This window comes from Ambystoma mexicanum, chromosome 5p (genome assembly GCF_040938575.1).
Source record: "Ambystoma mexicanum isolate Mex_15411 chromosome 5p, UKY_AmexF1_1, whole genome shotgun sequence".
NCBI classification, from domain to species: domain Eukaryota; kingdom Metazoa; phylum Chordata; class Amphibia; order Caudata; family Ambystomatidae; genus Ambystoma; species Ambystoma mexicanum.
The window spans coordinates 203,570,583-203,592,874 of NC_090930.1; the positions used below are offsets into that span (position 1 = coordinate 203,570,583).

The window sequence follows — 22,292 nt, forward strand, 5'->3', positions numbered from 1 at the left end:
TGAGTAAAATCTGATGAGGCCATAGTGATGTCATAAAGAAGATACACAAGGACATACTGAAATGATAAGAAAATACTTAATAACAATGTAACTAAGGTGACAAGAGAAACATGTACAAAAGGATAAAGTAATCATATGAAGAAGAATACCTCGCCAATAAGTGTAAATACGCAGTAATGCAAGGTAGATGATTCATACAGAAGCTTGCTGTAGAGGAAAATATAACGTGGCAAGGACGGCCATGATAGGAAAATGGACATTGGCTCATGTCCCGGGAGGATAGCTCAGTGGCAACGTGCTCGCCTTGGAAGCAAGACGCCACAAAGCAACATAGGTTCGAGCCCCGGGTCCGTGCTTAGAAACCTCTGGGTATTTAAGCATGTTGAAGTGGGAGAATGGAAAACCAGGCTCCCGTCCTTCACCTCTCGCGCTTGGCCTAGAGGGTCACGACCCAAACACCCGCCACGAGAAGAGTTTGCCCATTTACCAGACGACCAGGTACCCTGGTACAGGAACATACGGATGTGTCCATCTGCTTGCCCAGCAGCCCGCACTGGCCATGCCGACACCTGCGGCACGGATCAACTAGACTAAAACCTACACGTCGTTAGAGATGCCATGACGACCTAGACAACGGGAAGCACATCTGTACAAATATACACACTGGACATTCCCACACCAACCTACACGAAGAATATACTCAGTGCTATGACGTAGGCGACAGGCATATTCACGGACGTGCATCTTTATTATTTTCATATAGGCTTTCAGAATGCAGAAACGCAAGACGCGTCATGAACTTTTATTTAGCTTGCTCACGCTTCTCTTTGAAACCAGGTACAACGATGAGAAATATGATAAAGACAATACCGATTATGGAATTACATGCTCCTATAACCTAAAGCACCTGTGCACCAAACGAACAACTTATGCACCGGGCCAAAGTAGGCCTCAAACAAGAGCTCCCGTGGACATCAACAAAACAAAAGTCAGTTGCTGATCCTACAGAATGAGCTTGGCAAAGCAACCAGCCAAGGTCGCAATGTTGCAAACCCACGTTCCAAGAGCAAATCATCAAAGGCACGATGTTGCAATCTCGCACTCCGCGCACCAACGTTAAAGTCACACCGACAAATTAAAGCAGACGCACAGTAGAAAAACAATATTAATTGTGCAGAATTATGCCTTTTTCACGGTCCCTTCCCACGTGATCAAGCCGAACCTGATGAGATGCCAAACCCTGGAGAACAGAGGCGTCTGGATCCCTCGCTACGAGACATTGGCAGATACACTTGAAAGGCTCAATGGACATTTGCAACGGTGGGAACGGTACCCCGTCTAGCTATGAATAAGTCTTCACATTGTCTGCATGTACCCATAGTGAAACATTGTTGCAACTTACAGGTACACCGAGAGCTGGGAACGACGGTGGTCCCAGGCTGGGGAGCTCACGGGTGCACCAATCAGAACTTGGGGCTCTTATCACTGACGCCAGCACATTTAGCCAATCCTCAGGAGCCTTCATGTAACAATTTTCATGTATCTTATTGTAGGGACAACCCAGATATACCACCTGACTACACCTTATCCACTAATATCCTTCTCTATATGTGTGCTATACTAATCCTACCACTCGAACATCCAATTAAGAGTGGCAATAGGTTTTTTGTTAACTTTCTGAAGTGACGCAAGTAGCGCGTCATAATACAGTAAAAAGGGCCTGCGAGCCCCACAATTGTGTGTGTGTCAGGACGAACGCGTGCGCTCCTTGACCCATCCCTGCCGTTTTGTCTAATAAACAGCAGAGTCACCTTGCTCCTTGTGTGCGTCTCATACTCTATCTCATCTTATCTGGGATACACACGGGAGGAGTTGGGGCCTCCCTGCCTGGAGGTCTGCGGACGGTCCGGCCGACCCCGGCAGAATTTCCCCCCGACAAGTTGGAGGCACTGCTGAGATCTGTTTAAGATCGACTTTTATTTTTACTTTTTCCAGGCACTCCCGTTGCGAGGAGGCCCGGCGGCGCGGCCCCCTCTGCCGTTGCCCCCTTCTGAGGACTACAGGACCATCGCGGAGCCGCGAGAAGACCGGACAGCGCAATCCGGATATTGGCCCTCGGGAGCCGGTTGAGAAGTATCCCGCCCGCGGTTGGCGAGTGTCCAGACGTGGTCCAGACGAGGGGAGGTGGCGAGCCGCTTGGAGGGGTGCACGCAGTCGAGCGGCCCTGCATCGAGAGAACTTGGTGAGCATGGCACACACAACGAGCAATGCGAAATTGTGAGGGAGGGGGGAGGAATTAAATAAGGGAGGAGGGAGGTGTTGCACAGGTGCGCGGCGAAGGGTTGACAATATAGTGTTGGCAATGGAATGAAAGAGAGTGAAAAGAGTGCGAGAGCAGTGACGTGAAAGAGGGGGGGGCGGAGCACGAAAACATCACGTGTGGTCGCTCGTAGACACTGATTGGCCTAAATCGCGACTAACGTGTAGGGGTGGGCGTGTGTGGTTTCCTACGATTTGGCATTTATTGATCAATGAGTAGATGAGGTTCCCTATTGTTCGAGCAAGAAACTCGATAGGTAGATGAGGTTTCCTATTGGTCGAGCAAGAAACTCGATAGGTAGATGAGGTTTCCTATTGTTCGAGCAAGAAACTCGATAGGTAGATGACGTTTCCCTGTAGGGGGTAGCTAGTTGCATAGTTGCCAAATACGGAAGATAGTTGGCTGGTTAAGCCCTCCTGTTGAGGGGCGTATCACACGCGAGGCGACGCAGCGTGTGCAGTCCAATTATATTATTGATGAGATTACCTTGTTCCAGGAGAGACAGGAAGACAGCTGTAGGGTTAGTGGGGATAAATTGCAAGTGTATTTTGAAACTAATGATGAGATTGTACTAGTAGCGTAGAGACATCGGTGACGTCACCAGTAGGGATTTTATAGGATATCACGAGCACAAGGAAGATTGAGTTTTGAAGGCGGTGGGGAAGAGAAAAATGATGAGGGAGTGGATAAGAAGATAAACAATAAACGAGTGGAGTGGAGGAGGAGAAGGGGAGAGGGGCGTGGCTGAGCACGGAGAACGCCAGCCACGGCAAATGTAAAAGGGGGAGGAGAACGAGGAATAAGGACGACTGTATAAGATCATTGTAAGGGGTACGCAGCCACAGGGGGCTGCGTGCGCTTCGGCCGCAGGGGGCCGTAGGGGAAGGAATATACAATACAAAATTATACATATATATATATATTTGTGTTTTATTATTTCTTGTTTTTTTATTATTATTATTTTTTTTTTTACTATTATTGCATACTTTTTAAAGGATTGTCGTAAGTCCCCACACTTACGGGGCCAGGTAAACAATATAAGGTCGTAAATTGTAAACTGATAACGAAGGGAGGAGTAACAAGTAGGGCACAAGTATGTCATCTGGGAAAGGGCCAGGAGGGTGGGGGAACACCCTCACTACCCCACTACAACACATATGCACAACACTGCCACCCCATAGGGAGAAATTAATTAAGTACAGCATAGAGTGGACCCAGGGGACGGATAACAAAATGTTAACACCATGGCCGCCTAATGGTAGTTTCGATCCTTATGCCCAACATTCATTGCTAAACCATCTGCATAATACATACAAGGGGAAGAAGTTGGCGAGCCATATGGAGGTGTTTAACTTATGGAGGATGTTCCAGGGATCCCGACCAGGACCAAATGGAATGTTCTCTGTGGGAGAAACACCGGAAGTAAAGGAGATTATAAAGGAGGGAACGGATGGGGGAAAGGGGTGTGAAAGGAAAAAGAACGAGGAAAACGAAGGAGAGGGAAGAGAAAAGATTGACACCTTAAAAGACATAAAAAAGGAACCGAGCAACGAGATACCCATAACACCGGGAGTGAAAACTGAGAGAGAAGGGTTGTACCCCTTAAGAGAACTAGGAGAAATGGAAGGACAGTTAAGGGCGGCTGAAGGATACTCGAACCCGGCTTACAGCCCTCCACCATATGTGGCTCACAGGAAGATAGTGGGGGAGGGGAGGATTGGAGAAGAACAGATTGTAGAGATAGGACATGATGAGTGGGTAGCTGCACAGATATTATTAAAATTACGGGGTTCACTAACGGGAGAAGAAAGGGAGGTTGTAAAGAGAACAGGCGAGGATAGTAGAAGGGAGAGTGGGATGAAGGGGGAGGAGCTACTAACACAAAGAGAAGAGATTTTGGAGGAAAAATTGGCAAAACTAAGGGATGAGCAGAATGAATTACTAACACAGCTTGAGAGGGGGGAAAAGGAGAGAGTGAGGAAAAGGAAAGAGGGTAAAAACGAATTGGACAAATTAAGGGAACAAAATGAGGAGCAAAGGATAGAAGATGGAAGGGTAAGAACAGCAGCAGAAAGGGTGTCAAGAGTAGTATTGAGAGAAAAAAAGAAGGAAGAAGAGGAAAAGGAAAGGGAATTGGAATTATGGAGGAGGAGGGTAGTATCAGAAGCAGCTAAGAAATATGAAGAAGAGAAAGCAATAGAAAGAGAAAGGGTGAAATGGGAAAGAAAGAAAGAAGATGAAAGAATATTGGAAGAGATGAGCAACGAAATGATGGAGGAATTAAAAAGGAAAAGGGAGGAAAATAGTAGGGAAATGGAGGAGAGGAGTGATGGGGAAAGAGGAGGGAGAAATAAGGAGAGTGAAAAATGGGGGGATGTATATAGAAGTAGAGAAGTAGCGACAACATCAACACCCGGGGGAACAGTTGATAACAAAGGAAGAGGAGAAATGGAGCGAATAGACTTAGAAACAGTAACAGTAAAGGGGAAAAGAACAGAGTGGGGGATAACATCTATGAATGATTTTTGCAGTGAGGAGGAAGAAGGAGTAGAAAGGGTAGGAAGAAAGAGTGAAAGGGAAAGCTTAGATAAGCTGTACCTCACTAGAACCAATATAGACTCGCCATGGATCCGTAAGAGAAGGGAGGAGCTGGAACAAGGTGAGGAGAGGGTGCAAAAACTAGTGGAAAAACAAACCCATGAAACCACACCATCGCCATCTCCATCACGCCCTCCCCCATCGCACCCTACATGTTCAACGACCACACGCACGCTGCGCAAAATAAAGCTTGCGCCATTCATGGACGAAGTGACTCCTTATGCGTGCCGGCTTAGAGACCTCCCTAGCCGCAGGCAAGACAGACAGATAAGCATACCCATATTAAGCACAGAGGATGACGAAAAAAGGGGAAGGGAAGGAGAGGTAGGAAGGAGGAGGGGTAGCAAGGAAGAATTTGATGTGGTAAGGGAAATAGGGGAGGAGGAGGGGTGTGAAGATCCAATACTATGGAACATAAAGGGTGATATAGGACACAACTTAATGCCACTGTTAGAGAGAGGAGGGGTTAGACCGCAGTATGTACCTTGGAAGCATACGGATAAGGAAAATATAAAATGTAGGCTCCCATCACTAAGTGGAGGTGCGGGTAAGTGGATATATGAAATGGAAAAACACACCGCAGGGCAGAAACTAGCAGTAGGAGATGTGAAAGGCCTGTTAATATCAATATTAGGAGATAGAGCAGACGACATTTGGAAGAGAGCGGGATTCCATGGGATAACAATAACAAACACATCGCATGATGGGGCGCCATTTGCAAACTGCAGACATGCGCTATGGCAGGCACTTAGAGTACAGTACCCAGACACATCAGATATAGGAGCAATCACTTCCCGTAAGATGCGTGAGAATGAAGATCCCGTTGATTATATACAGGATATTCAAGAAAAGTGGCGCATGGAAACGAGAGAACAATGGGATAAAACACCAGCCATATTTTATCATATACTAGTACAGGGGCTCCCAGAAGGAGTACAGAAACAACTAAAGAAAGTAGTGGGAATGGAAGTAAAACCATGGCCTGAAATACAGCTGACAATAGTACATCACTGCAGGATATGGCAAGGAAAAATGAAACAAAAGGAAGAGGACAGGAAAACAGAAGAGGCCAAACTAGTACAGAAAAAATTAACTAAATATACAATGGAAGGGGCACTAATAACTGCACCCACAACAGTGGCCCAAAGCCCCACGCAAATAGTGGCTGCACAAGACCCAACTCTAATAGCACCTCGACAAAGTATAATACAGCAAATGCCGCCACTACAATTACAAGCACAAAACGTGGGAGGAGGGTACCAGATGCAAGGAGCTGGGTATTATGGGTATAACAGAGGGAGAGGTGGATTTATGAGAGGGAGAGGATACAGATATAATACCCAACAGCAGGTGGGGGGAGTTGGAAGTTCATACCCCACAGGGCAACAGGTATACCAGGACAACACAGGGAGCTTTCCATGGCAAAACAGAGAACCACCAGTGTGTTGGAGTTGTGGAATACTAGGACACATGTCACGCACGTGTAGGGTCAGGCCAGGGACACCAGCATGGAATGAGCAGGTACAACCTAGGCCATCGCAAGAACAGCAGGGCATGCAGCAACAGCATTAAACACAACAACAGCCACTGCAGCAACAGCAATTAACACAACAACAGCCACTGCAGCAACAGCAATTAACACAACAACAGCCACTGCCACAACAACAAATAGTGACAACACAACAACCCCAAAATGAACAAACACAATTGGGTAGGGTGACAGTATTGGGACACAACCCTTACACAGGAAATGGCCAATCATTGTACCCCCAATAGGACAGCCCACAGACGGCCTTGGTGTGTCCCATCCTGTCAATAACACCTAATAGTGCGGAGGAGCCACGCATAGAGGTAACGATAGGTGACAAAAAATTATCTTTCCTTGTTGACACCGGGGCAACCCGGTCTTGCATAAGGGAAGGTAAATTTAAGATGTCAGGCGAAGCCATGAACACCCAAGGATTTTCTGGGGCTAAAGGATTGGTTCCTTTTACTGATAACGTTCCCTTATCTATCGGAGATTACGATCTGTCAGTTCCACTATTGTATTATAGTGCCTCACCAGTAAATATACTGGGGAGGGACATAATGAATAGGTTAAATATGACAATCTCCTTTACAGAGGATGGTATAATTTGCTCTACTCCTGGGATTAACATGCTAGCAGCGCGACAGATTATGCAAGCATACTGTGGGCAGACAGCGATTAGGGCGGAACCAATAGATGGCGCGATATTCCAGTATGGGACAGACATGGCAATTGCATGGATGCCAGGGATAGAAGGTAAAATATGGAGGAGGCCAGCAGCTTACCTGTTCCGACCAGAAACACCTGTTAATGAACAGGAAGGAAAAGTGTTTGCAATAGACATTGAAAGCATTATTACAACAGCTGAGTATATTGCTGTGCACGCCCAAGACAAAGAAGGAAGAGCATGGAGGGCAGTGATTGCACTAGCAGAAGGATGTAGGTTGACCCAGGTGTCAGATGAGGAACTGTTTTCAGAAGAAAAAGAGGAGGGGGAAATGGTGTTCATGATGAGTGTAGAAATATGGTTACGAGTGGCTCACAAACATATAGCGCAGAAAATTGCTATGGCACTTGAGGCACCTGCATGCACCCCAGTCCCCTTCTTTAAGGAGGATATGGCAAAAGTGCCCAAATCATTATGGACCATTAGCCCTTATGACGTAGGGTGCATTAAAAGCATAGGGGGTGTACGGATAAAATTGAAAAAAGGTGCAATACTACCAAGAGTAAAACAGTACCCATTGTCAAAAGAGGCAGATGAGGGCATATATGAAACTATAACGGCCCTTATAAACAATGGCATATTGGTCCCCTCAGAATCACCATGTAACACGGCTGTGTACCCAGTGCGCAAGGCTAAAGGGGGGTCTTGGCGCTTCATACAGGACCTAAGGCCCTTGAACAACATAGTGGAAGCAGAATATCCAGTAACAGCAAACCCGGCCACAATATTGTGTGGCATCCCAGCAGAGGCATCACGATTTACAGTAATAGATCTTAAGAATGCTTTTTTCTCAATACCATTACACCCCGACTCACAAGATCTAACAAGTTTCACTTACCGAAATACTAAATGGAAACATACCAGGTTACCACAAGGGTATTGTGAATCACCCTCAATTTTCAATAGAGTTATACAGATGGATTTGGGTAACGTTGAGGTGGAAAGCACAGTGTTACAATATGTGGATGACATAATAATTTGCAGTACAAATGAAAATAAATGCAGAGATGATTCTCTAAAAATGTTGACTATATTGGCTGAAAAAGGGTATAAAGTAGACATGGAAAAAATACAATACTGTCAGGAACAGGTACTGTACATTGGCCAACTGATATCCCAACATGGAAGAAATATTGCACCACAAAGAGCACAGGCCATATCAAGCACTCCCATACCACAGACTGTGAGAGAACTACAGCAATTTTTGGGGCTATGTAATTACTGTAGAGCATGGGTGTTTGATTACAGCTCATACATAGGACCCCTGCTTGAGGGGTTGAAGGAAGCAAATAAAGGGGAGAAAAGGTTGGGGTGGACTATGGAAATGAGGGAGGCATTTGATGAATTAAAGGACGCGATATCAACAGCTCCAGTACTGGCAACCCCAGACTATGAGCGACGATTTTTTATATTTTCACATTGCGACTCAGCAGTAATGAAAGCAGTATTGGCCCAAAAAACAAGCATGGGCTATAAACCAGTAGCGTTTTATAGCGGTCACTTAGATCCCGTGATGTTAGGCCACTTCCCTTGCGAACAAGGCCTCGCTGCAGCTGCTTTTGCAGTAGAAAAGGCATCAGCAATAACCATGGGGTGTCCAACTACACTGTTTGTGCAACATGCATTATTTGCAATATTGAATAAACCCAAGTCCACACTAACGACACAAAGGGCTTCAGGTTATGAGATCATTTTGTCTAGGGCTGAACTAGCGATTGTTAGATGTAGCACTGTTAACCCTGCAAGATTCCTAGCAGAAATAATTGAGGAGGGAGATTACGCCCACGACTGCACCCAACTAAATGAAATGTATTCATGTACTAGAAAGGTTGAAGAGAATGCACTAGAGGGAGGTGAGCTTTTGTTTATTGATGGGTCATCAACTATTGATCAAGGAGATGGGATAAGGAGAACTGGGGCAGCAGTGGTAAAAATGATGGAGGCTCCGGCGTGTGTGGCTATGAAATGTGTACAGTTACCACAGCATTACTCTGCTCAAGCCGCTGAACTAGTTGCACTAATATTGGCATTGAAAGAAAGTTTTAACAAACGTGTAACAATATATTCCGACAGTGCATATGTTACATCCACTGTCCACTCAGGGTTAACAAAATGGAGGAGAAGAGGGTTTAGGAGAGCTGACGGCACTCCAGTGCAACATGCCCTCTTGTTGGCTGAATTAATTGAAGTAATAAACGACCCCCAAGAGCTAGCCCTAGTAAAATGCACCGCACACACCAATGGTGAAGACCATGTCTCAAAAGGGAATGCAGCAGCAGACGCACATGCGAAATATGCTGCATACTTTGGTGAGATATGGGACCCCACAGACTCACAGAGAGGGAGAGGGAGGGGAATGGCTAGGGAGATGTTAATAAGAGAAGGGTATACCCATCTCCCAGCCACACAGATTATGGAATTACAAGCAGCAGCACCAATGGCCGAAAAGGAAATATGGGTAAAAAGAGGATGTACAATGTCACCAACCGACGCACTATGGCGCCAGAGTGGTACTGGGAAAGTTGTAATACCATTGGCACTTTTAAATACCGCCCTGAGCCAATTACATCACCCAGCCCATACAGGCAAGGAAATAATTGCAGCACGAATTAGAGATGATTGGTTCTGTCCCGAGTTAAATTCCCATGTTTCAAATTTTATCAGCAATTGTCTCACATGCCAACAGTTTACGGCCGGTCACACCCTAAAAGTAATAAGAGGTACCATACCCCGGCCAGAAGGACCCTTTCGGCACCTCCACATTGACTATGTTGATATGATCAACATATGTCAAGGTAATAGATACATGATTGTAGTAGTATGCCCATTTTCTAGGTGGATTGAAGCAGGGCCCTGTTCACACCCAGATGCATTTAGAGCAGCCAAATTCATAGTAAGAGAGGTCTTCCCCAGGTGGGGAGTGTGCGAAGTATTAAGATCAGATAATGGCCCACATTTCGCAAACGAAATGTTCCAACATATCACAGCCCTGCTAAGCATAAAGCACAAATTTGCATGTGCATATCACCCACAGGCTAATGGCGTATGTGAACGCCTAAATGGCTTATTGAAGGAGGCAATTGCAAAGATACAACAAACAACAAAGAAAAGTTGGTTGTATTGCCTTCCGTTAGCATTGTTTGAGCTGAGGAACAGGCCAGGGTCCGACCACCACCTCACTCCACATGAGGTGGTTACTGGACGTCAAATGCGCCTTCCTCTAACGCCAACGTCAAGGGCATTCACTGACCACGAAAGTTCAGCGAATATACTAGGTGATGAAATGTATCAATATGTGTCATCTTTGATTACTAGTGTTGTGTTTGTGTCTCAACAGCTCGAGCGCACACGGGGCGGGTCCACCAGAGATAAAGAAGAAGGCGCCCGTACAGAATTGGAAAAAGAGAACTTGTGCAAAATTGCCAAAGGTGACCACGTGCTACTTCGTAATTTCAATAGAAGATGGAACAATAAAAGGTTCACCGGTCCACATCTGGTAGAAGACGTATCAACAAGAGCAGTAAAACTAAAGGATAAGCGTGCTTGGAACCACCTACACGATGTAAAGATATACAAACTGCAGACCCGCCCCAGCGCCAACGACAGGTCCATTGGAACAACAGCAACAACATCCCTGACAGCGGAAGGAAGTTCTACCACAGACAACGACCCAATTGTTCCCTTACCTTCCCACTACCCAGATACCCCAGAGACGATAACTGACGAAGAAAGGGGTGATCACTGCACTGCCCACCCCATGGTCACACGTTCAAAGAATAAAAATAATTACGCCATCCCCCCCCCAGGACAGTTGTAACATAAACTAAAAGAACTTGGTCGCACAAATACACATGTAAACACGTGAATGTTCTCTTTCTCTCTCGCACATACAGGAACTGCGTATTATTGTATTGTTAAGTAGAAAAATAACTAACAACGTCCACTGTCCAGGCGTAGATGGTACTCCCAAACGATAACTACCCAGAAGAATTGTCACACCAATTTGTATACGAAATAAAAAGGCCAACATACCTAAAAAGAAGAAGGGTACGTGTTTACTACACAGCCTTCCTCCTGGCCATAGAATATCACATGCCCCACCTCCGCCCATACTTGCCGGTCTTAAGAGACCAATCACTTAGAGTAGCGTGGGAGCAGCTCTTCGCCTGGGCACTGAATGACTATTTGATAGGGAGAGCTTAAACAAAACTAACATTTAAAACGAGCATTTCTGAGAATTTTCAGGCGGGCAACTTTAACGTCGCAAGAATAAGCTGCCAGGACCGCAGCAAGGTAAGAGAAAAATGCCGGTGAGATTAGCAATTGTAATAAAAATAATAGGGATTTTGATAATCACCGGATTTGTGGCTGCTTCTGTATGGCAGTATAGCTGTGCTACCAATTTTGTTGCTGCACCCAACCCTAATGTACCCCCGTTCCTTGCTGCAACAGGTGTTACGTCAGGTGGTAGTAGTAACATTACACCAAAGAAAAGTAGAGTTAAACGCAGCACATACTCAGACAATAAAGGTATTGATAATTATGTACAAGATTCAGCACACGTCACAAACAATATATGGTACCAACACATGACCCGCATTGGTAAGCAGACAAATGAGGATAGCTGCTATGTCTGCTCATTAATACCATACGCCATGAGTGCATCACGAACATTTGTTGCTACAGAAATAAATGAGAAGGTAGCACAGTGCATAATATACTTGGCACTGTTCCAGACGAAAGGAAGATTTCAAGGAACTGTAGTGCACATGACATGGAAAACACGAGACTCATACCCATATGAAAACAACTTCCTCAAGACCTACCTGAGTTATCACAAGACCAGTTTACATGCTGAAGCATTCAAATATATAACAAGTGGCCCTGCAAAAGGAGAAACACAGAAAGTAACACTGAAGTATCTACCATGTGATTGGTACGCCACTGAAATTCCGGGTAAACAAGGATGCTGGGAGAGGCCGCTAATGACGATAACGGGAAAGGTGTATCTGGATAACAGCTGGGAGATAGGGGTGATTGGCAGCAATATGGTAACAAAAGAAACTATCTCAACCATCGAGACACACAATCACCGATGTTGGACGACGTGGATCAAGTATGTACCAATGCTCACATGGGTAGAAGAAGATGAAGACCCAATAGCGATACTACCGTTGACTGCGCCCAAGGTATGTTACCAACATAAAGGAGAGGTGGACGTAGGATATAACACCAATTGCGCAAGTGTGACGGAGTTACCTGAGGGGGGAGCAGGAACAGCAGTAATAATGGATCATTATTGGGCCTGTGGAGAAAAGGCATACCATACACTGCCTCCCCTGTGGAATGGTGTGTGCACAATGGTACACGTCAATGTACCATCACTAGTGGTACCTAAGAAGCACGTCGATGTGGCGAAATTTCCCAGAATGAATGAGGGGGATAAGAGAAGAAAGAGATCTGCACCACTCCAGGAGGAGCAAAGGAACAGGACCAACAGCAATGACACTGTCCTAAATAGAAGAAAAAGACAAGGAGAGCCGCTGACAGGAAATTACCTATGGGGAAGGTCGGAAACGGCACTAACATCAATACCGCCAGAACACAGACTATTCAGCAGAGCAGCAATGTTCTTCTCCTCAATAATACACCCGGGATTACAGGCTTACGCAAACGCAAAATGGCTCCAAATAACTAGATGGGAATTAATGATGACCATCAATTCTACAGTAAATGGGTTCAACGCAATAAAAGAAGAGCTGCGAGCTGTAAGGATGGTAGCACTACAGAACAGATATGTATTGGACCTTCTCACAGCAATGGAAGGAGGAGTTTGTGCAAAAATAGGACAATCATGCTGCACGTTCATACCTGCCAATGATGCTGACAATGGTACACTGACAGAAGCTGTTTCACAATTAGCCCAAATGCACTCTAAAATGACGGATGAAAGCAATGGTGTGAACAAGGATGAGAGCTGGTTTTCACTATTATGGTCATGGATGCCATCTTGGCTGTCAGATGGACTGAAAATAATAGTGGGCTGCACCATATTGGCTGGAGCTACCCTGATCATAATTAGATTTTGGAAGGCACGAAAGGCACGCAATACTGACGAATTGCTGGAAATGGTGGGAATGCACCCCTTGATGCCAGCAGATGACGGCCAGCATACAGGTGTAATTATACAGGAAAGGGAGAAGCTGCGCACCCAAATAATTACCCACCATCTAGACCCACCGTCAGTAAAGACCGAGAACCCAAGAAACCCCAGGAGCTACATAGGAAGATGGGTATATTGTACTCCTGGGGGTACCTGTGAATATATGTATTGGTCATTTGAAGATCATGTAAACCACTATGGACATCTCGGAGGAATAACCAAGATATGGCGAGTAAGAGGAGATAACGAGAAGGATATGTTTGTGGTCGACAAGTCGACCAGAGGGGGGACTGAAGTGGGAGAATGGAAAACCAGGCTCCCGTCCTTCACCTCTCGCGCTTGGCCTAGAGGGTCACGACCCAAACACCCGCCACGAGAAGAGTTTGCCCATTTACCAGACGACCAGGTACCCTGGTACAGGAACATACGGATGTGTCCATCTGCTTGCCCAGCAGCCCGCACTGGCCATGCCGACACCTGCGGCACGGATCAACTAGACTAAAACCTACACGTCGTTAGAGATGCCATGACGACCTAGACAACGGGAAGCACATCTGTACAAATATACACACTGGACATTCCCACACCAACCTACACGAAGAATATACTCAGTGCTATGACGTAGGCGACAGGCATATTCACGGACGTGCATCTTTATTATTTTCATATAGGCTTTCAGAATGCAGAAACGCAAGACGCGTCATGAACTTTTATTTAGCTTGCTCACGCTTCTCTTTGAAACCAGGTACAACGATGAGAAATATGATAAAGACAATACCGATTATGGAATTACATGCTCCTATAACCTAAAGCACCTGTGCACCAAACGAACAACTTATGCACCGGGCCAAAGTAGTCCTCAAACAAGAGCTCCCGTGGACATCAACAAAACAAAAGTCAGTTGCTGATCCTACAGAATGAGCTTGGCAAAGCAACCAGCCAAGGTCGCAATGTTGCAAACCCACGTTCCAAGAGCAAATCATCAAAGGCACGATGTTGCAATCTCGCACTCCGCGCACCAACGTTAAAGTCACACCGACAAATTAAAGCAGACGCACAGTAGAAAAACAATATTAATTGTGCAGAATTATGCCTTTTTCACGGTCCCTTCCCACGTGATCAAGCCGAACCTGATGAGATGCCAAACCCTGGAGAACAGAGGCGTCTGGATCCCTCGCTACGAGACATTGGCAGATACACTTGAAAGGCTCAATGGACATTTGCAACGGTGGGAACGGTACCCCGTCTAGCTATGAATAAGTCTTCACATTGTCTGCATGTACCCATAGTGAAACATTGTTGCAACTTACAGGTACACCGAGAGCTGGGAACGACGGTGGTCCCAGGCTGGGGAGCTCACGGGTGCACCAATCAGAACTTGGGGCTCTTATCACTGACGCCAGCACATTTAGCCAATCCTCAGGAGCCTTCATGTAACAATTTTCATGTATCTTATTGTAGGGACAACCCAGATATACCACCTGACTACACCTTATCCACTAATATCCTTCTCTATATGTGTGCTATACTAATCCTACCACTCGAACATCCAATTAAGAGTGGCAATAGGTTTTTTGTTAACTTTCTGAAGTGACGCAAGTAGCGCGTCATAATACAGTAAAAAGGGCCTGCGAGCCCCACAATTGTGTGTGTGTCAGGACGAACGCGTGCGCTCCTTGACCCATCCCTGCCGTTTTGTCTAATAAACAGCAGAGTCACCTTGCTCCTTGTGTGCGTCTCATACTCTATCTCATCTTATCTGGGATACACACGGGAGGAGTTGGGGCCTCCCTGCCTGGAGGTCTGCGGACGGTCCGGCCGACCCCGGCAGAATTTCCCCCCGACAATGTTATAAATATGTAACTAAGACAACAACAGCAACAAAGATTCTGTAACAGTGCATTGATGCCCCCGGGCTGTGTGAGCACTTTAAAAATGCAAATAAATAAATAAAATAAAATGTAAAGATTCAATCCAGTTTCCTCATAAACAGATGAGGGGTGCAGAGTCGGGAGACGTTGGAGAATTAGCTTTGTGGGCAAAATAAAGAGACTGTGTTGGCCTGGGATCCAGGATGCTATTTCAAGGGAATAATTGCAAGGCATAAAGCGAGGCAGACGGATAAGCCATACACATAAGACATATTTCTCTTAGATTGAAGAAGAAGAAGAAGAAAACATTTGCAAGCGCAAAGTATTGGACAATTAACAATGGATAAGGCTCCTACAAGATGGAGTGAGCAAGTCCCTAGAGGCAAGAGGAGCAAGAACACCCAGTATAAGTAAACCAAATAGCAGTAAATAGGAGGTCAAAATGGACAAATTTGCGGTCTCCTTACATGTGAGTCACAAACAAGGACTATTCATTAAGCCACAGCGATAGGGATGTGCTTACACTCCCTTGAATGTCCCAGAACAGAGAGAAGACTACAAGATCAACTACAGACGGGAAACATTGATTTATGATTGGACTGATGAGAGATGATGGACTAATTGGGAAAGTGGGGAGTAATCTTATGTGATTCAAGCACCTGTGTTTCGTTTCACTTACGTGCTGCTAGCGAGCCAAACGTCCAAGGTTGGATGAGCATCCCCACCAATCAGAGAGTCTACAGGGCTACGCGCTATACAATGTTGCATAGACCAATCCACAGCCATTTTCTCTGCTCTAATCAGTATAATACATATTCAGAGGTTGTTCAAGGCGTGCCCTGCAGATAAGGGGCAGCCAATGAAGTACTAACCCATATGCATGCCATATGTATATATGTTCCCCTAACCAATCCTTCCCGCCAATAGGTGTTACAGTTTGCCACGTAGCATGACATCGATGACGCATATTTGGGTATATAACTTCTGTATAATCAAGTTTGTTTGTGGGTGTGCGAGCATCAGTCCACTGTTCGTCAGTTCGCCCTGCTTTGTAAAATTGAGAATAAAGTTGTACTTTGCCATATTTTCTGTGTCTGCCCAGTTATTTGGTCTGAGATCTTTATTGGTAATTCCATCTAGCACATCTAGCACAAGATACACTTCAAGGTGCTAGAGCACACACTCTTAGCAATATGCCACAGGCAGAAGCTGCGTTGGTTTAAGGTGTGCAGTAGGAGACTAAAACTGTGGCTAGTGTTGGCTGCGAGAGGATTTTTTTTAATATAACCTTCTATCATTTTAAAGATTATCAGGGGAATGTGATGAAAATCTGTAGCATAATAGATAATAGAAATGTCAAATGAGTAACAGTACATTGTTGTAAGTGTGCAGGGTAAAAAGCAAAACATAATACTCCTCAATCACCCGCACCCCTCCCACCTGCCCCATACCTTTCTACATTCTGGGGGGCAGCCCTTGCATTGTATACCAGTCTCTCCAGGGACATGCATCTGTCCAGCTCAGCAGTCCAATGACTAAGCCGTGGCGGTCAGAGGATTTGAAATGGAGCAGAAGGCTGTCTGCATTTTTGTGATACTGCACAAAAGGAGTTAGTCAGTGTGCTTGGTACTAGGACAATTGTTTGAAAAGTTTGGGTTCTGCCTGCCTTCATTTATAACAGTGGATGTATTACAGATGCCAAGTAAATTGCATAGTCGTAATTGTGAATGACTTACCCGCTTGCCCGGCTCTCCTGGTTCACCTTTGCTGCCCTTTGCTGTGCAGGCAGGTCCCTGGGAGCAAAAGCACAAAGTCAGAACTGTTGAACTGCTAATGCCAGACACTGTCAGATCCTTAAAATATAATGTATAGAAATACTTACAGGGGGTCCCATGGGTCCTGTAAAGCCAGAAGGTCCTCGCTCACCCTTCGTGCCCTATACGTTTTGTAAGACAAATACATTAATTCTAACCACCAAGCAATAGGTCACCAAACGTAAGAGCACCTCCTTCGCAGGACACAAAAGCAGTTTTAAAACATTCAGTAGTAATTCAGTCTTTGACTCATTATGTAAATCAGACACCAAAGTCTTTAAAAGTTTCTGAGACCGGGAAGTTCCACAAAGGGAGGCCTAATGTAATACACAGGTGAAGGTGACCTGCATGCTTTAATCACTGAGTAATTGACACACTCAGACCAGAAGCAAGTTTTATTTAAGCATTTTAAAACGCTGCTGAAAGTTCAGCAGCCATATACATTTAGTTTAATAAGATATTCAATAAATATGCATGTCCAGTTTGATAGGCAACAAAATGTCTCAACTTGAAAAGGGCAGCAGATACTGGATGTAAAGATCGATTGAGGTGTCATTACGAGTGTGGCGGTGCGGGAAAAAACGTGTCAGTAACGGAATTACCACCACATTTTCCGCTCTGTCAGGCTACGAGTTTGACCCTGCAGTGGGTGATTCCTCCCGCTTTCTCCGTAAATCAGCAAAATCGGGGGAATTACCGGCACTGTAATTTTGGTGGCAGTAATTCTGTCAAAAATGCCCTATGCCTCTCAAAAAATTGGGATTAACTCTGCCACCAACACCTGTAATCCAGCGGTAATTCTGATGGATCAAGTGGCAGTAATGGTAGTTCCATTCAGTGGTACTCTGACAGATTTACCACCGTAATACCGACCAACTCGTAATGAGCCCCTGAATGTTTCGAGCACTTTGGCATGGATCAATGGAACACACGAGTCATAAATGTGTTTAACACTATATTAATCAGGATGGGTAGGACGAACATGTACAGAGCCTAGAGATTTCCAATTTAAACACAAGAAGGATTAAAAGTGCCAGGAAAGGTTTCCTCCAAATGGTAAAATGGCTTACCCAATGGACCAGCTGCCCATTTAAAATACACTAACCTAAAGCATGATGTCTCAGTATGAGTTTGGCAGTAATAAAGTGGTAAATCGGCAAAATTACCAACTACATCTGTCATCGTTACGGCCACTCGGTCCCGTGGTCTTACCATGAGATTACGAGTGGCGGTAGGGTGGTGTATTCCCCCATTTCTGGAGTCCATACGACTCCATGGGAATTTGGCCAGATTTACACCGAGCGATAATTCTACCACGATAAATCTGCTGATTTTTGCAGGGGAAAGTGAAGGATTTAACTCGAGCAAGAAGCTGGAGGTAAATCCTCTACCTTTTCTCCAAACATGGAATTCGGCAGCGTTAGGAAATACTTTATTTTTGCCACTTTCCCTCCATAGTTTCCTATGGAATGGAACCCCATTCTTATTGCTTTGTGCTGACGTTTTGATGGGAAGTATAGGCTTCAGCTTCACTTCCCTGGCCTTTTGTTCAATAGTTATGGGGAAATGACTAGTCCTTCAGACTATCTGTAGTGGGAATCTTTGCTTCTCTTTGGATGCTTGTATTTTTATAATGCACTCAGCATCTTACAATGCAGTGCAATGGGGATACTTTTATATCACCCTAGATGTATACACGTGGGATTTTTGTTTACTTTTATAAGTGCCTAAAGCTGGTGGCAGCAGTCACATTTTTACTGTTTTTAGCATTCTTTTGGTGAACACATTTGTGTTTCCAATGTATGGCTACTAAAGGTGGCTAGTGCCCTTAAATGGACATGCCACAGGATTTTCACTTGTCCTTTGGCCATATTGAAGTTTTTCCTCCTGAAGTTGCCCCACATTCCCTAGACTGACCGTCCCGGCGGTGCCCTGCCCCTGCTCCTCTGCCTGATCTCTGAAGACTCTTGAGCCCTTAGACTAGTGGGACCAGCTGGTCTTGAAGCCTTCTCGAGGATCCAGCCGTTCAGAGCCTTCTGGACCGTCCCTGGACTGCCTGGTGGACTGACCAGCTCTCTCACGGGCTACCTTGCCAGAAGCATTGCCATTCCATATTCGAGTCCAGGTCTTTAGTGGGCAACTGCTGGTCCCACAAGACACCTTCTCTCAGAGTTCCAACTTCCTATGTTCAAGGGAACATGTCCTGGTGTAGCTCTTGTGACTATGACTGGAAAGACGCCTGTTGTCGCCTGAAAACTGATTGTTACTGAAACTCACCTTCCTCCACCCCGTGAAGTGTCCGTAAGACATTTACATCATTGGATTCAGCATTTCTTTGCCGACAGGGATTGTATCTTGCAGTTGCACCCGACTGGAAGAATCCTTCAACCTGCGATCCCTGGCCAGAAAAAATGGTGGAAGATCAAGCCCACAGCGACCTCCAGATGATCCATTTGGGTAAATTGGAGTCAGGGGAGGTGGGGTAAGTAAACATATCTGTATGTCCCCTGTCCTCCATAGGATAACATTGGGAACAAGTCTGGTTGTGTCCTATCTTGCTTCCATTCAACTCTGTCCGTCGAACCTAGGTCAGCTGTCCTGCCCCTGGGTTAGCCTTGGGTCTAGAAGAAATGAGAACATGTACCTATCTGCTGGTAAATTGTTGTTGACATTTTTATTAGCTCGAAACTAAATACCACCACAAGCTCATTGCATCCTTTTTAAAGAGAATTCATACCTATGAGAACCACTGTGTTGGACGTTGTAACTTTTATGCACAATGTCCTATTCATCTAAGGGTTTCAAATTCTAAAGTTAGGATTTATTTATTTATTTGTACATTTATAAAGCGCTCATAACCCATAGGCATCTAGGCAACTTTAAGTCTCGCTGAACTGCCTTTTAGCTAGGGTTGCGTTTTGGACTTTAAAAGACTTGTACTTGTGATTGGTTCCCATCATACTACTGCATCTCCATTACTTACCTGCTTTGCTTGCTTGAGTTATGATTGGTTCCCATCATACTACTGCATCTCCATTACTTACCTGCTGTGCTTGCTTGAGTTATGATTGGTTCCCATCATACTACTGCATCTCCATTACTTACCTGCTTTGCTTGCTTGAGTTATGATTGGTTCCCATCATACTACTGCATCTCCATTACTTACCTGCTTTGCTTGCTTGAGTTATGATTGGTTCCCATCATACTACTGCATCTCCATTACTTACCTGCTTTGCTTGCTTGAGTTATTTGATGAAGCATAATAGGTGAACATACTGGTGATTGTATATATCTTTATTAGAGAGTGTTAGGGAGATTTATCATTTTTATGTTCCATCCCCTCTCCTATTGAGACCCTCAGCACACTTTTTTCTGGACTTCTGGACCTTTTTCTGAAATCCTGAATGAATGGAGCATTTTTAGTGGAACCCCAATGCCAGGAGACCTGCTGCCCATTTCGAGGACAAAGTCTTGGAAAGGCCAAATCTGGCCAAATCTTTGCTGAGCCCTCAAGGGCACTCCAGAGATCGGATCCAACGCACCAAGACCCCCTCATCAGAGTGTGGGACTGCAGGAAGCGAAGAAGATTGACCGGGTGAATCGCGTCCTTTGTTGGTGCTGCACAAAAAGCACCAAAACCACAGAGTGACGAAAGAAGTTGATGAAAGCCCTGCCAGAGGTCCTTGGTCGAGACTGCAGCTGACAGATCCCATCCATTGTCCTGCCTTAGGCATCAGACCAAGGAATCAGGAGGTCGGGTCCAGAGCTGCAACGTTGCAAAGCATCCACCAGAAACGTTTTCTTCTAATCCAGGGTACTGTGGCGATTGCTTACCTTATTCCAGAAAGTCACTCCAGAGCTCTTGAGTGCACGTAGAGGTGTCCAGATCCATCCCCTCTTACCTCCGACTCAAGCAGCTGCTTGTGTCCCTTTAGCAAGTCCTTTAACAGGGTCTCCAATGTTGGGTAAGCCTTCTTGTATCTTCCTGCGTAGAGACTAGAAATTATCCAGCTGAACTTTTGACTTCTGCTGCTTTTCAAGACTTTAAGTCTCGCTGAACTGCCTTTTAGCTAGGGTTGCGTTTTTGGACTTTAAAAGACTTGCTGTGCAGAGAAACCTCCTCTAGCACCTGAAGCTCTGCTAGGGTAACACTAACCAACTGTTTTTCTTCCCAGAGATACTATCTTATTAGTGTATGCTGACTAAATGTAATTACTGTGTTACTTTTTGGGTGCGCGTAATTACCAATAGAGCTATCAAACTCCTGTAACAAGTGTAAGCATTCAGCACTTACCATCTAAGAAGTGACCCTTTGAAAGTATTAAAAGGTATACCTATGTGTGTTGGTTAAAGTGATTCTTATGTAAATAAAATAAATCTACATATTTATATAAATGTATGTGTAATTGTTTCTTTGATGTGCATTTCTAACTAGGTTCAGGTTACTTACCTAGAGCTCACATCTTCCTCTTACGATGAGCCTGACTGCTTTGCCACTCATCAAAAGGTCTCTGACTAGTACAGACTGATACTAAGAGTTGGAGATCTACAAACCACTGGGATAGCTTAACTCAAAGCAGGAATTTAGGAAAACTTCCCTAACAGAGAGCATGGCGATAGTACTGCATGCTTGTTTAATTTTTCAGTGTGTTCGAAGGCCTAAATAAATAACAGTGGTTTTGTAATTGATTGTCTAAATTGAATTATTGTATATTATATAGAGTGGACTAATTGAGGGCCCTTGACACTTCTCACACTCCTAAAACTATGTCTAAATCTCTCTAACTTGAACGAGTGTTGGCTAACCTCTCAGAGGTCCCTGTTAACTATAACTAGGGTGGGTTTCCAAAATCTGGCCACCAGGCCAGATTCTAGAAATCCATCTTAACAGGTGGTATGCTAAAAAAAATGGCTGTATTTCCGTTACTGTGCTTCTTTCCTCCAACAGACTTTGATGGGACACCCTTTCTTTTTGCTTTGTTTTGAACAGTAAAGCCTTCTGCTTTACTTCCTTTGCTTGTTTGCTCATTCTTTTGGGGGAACTGATTGATCCCCAAGACCATCAGTACTGAGGGACTATGGCCCTGATTGATTGTGTTTTCCAATGGGGGTTTGCCATTATAAAATGCTTCTGTGAATTATATAACATATGTGTTTGTGTTATATTCTAAAGCCTGAGAACAGGTTTTTTTACAGTGTATGATGACAATTAAAATTGCTTTTATATTATCAAGAAGTGATGATCTGCTATATGAAGAATACAGACCAATT

General features: G+C 44.8%; 1 protein-coding gene across 1 annotated transcript in view; it reads right to left on the reverse strand.

Annotated features, from left to right (window-relative positions):
• The window catches only part of COL4A5 (collagen type IV alpha 5 chain), a 568,084-nt gene that overhangs the window by 326,658 nt on the left and 219,134 nt on the right, over nucleotides 1-22,292 (reverse strand). The window contains exons 14-15 of the mRNA XM_069612627.1: nucleotides 17,090-17,143; nucleotides 16,944-17,000 (exon numbers count right to left, since the gene is read on the reverse strand). Of these exons, the coding sequence (XP_069468728.1) occupies nucleotides 16,944-17,000; nucleotides 17,090-17,143 (111 nt within the window). The remainder of the gene's footprint in view (nucleotides 1-16,943; nucleotides 17,001-17,089; nucleotides 17,144-22,292) is intronic.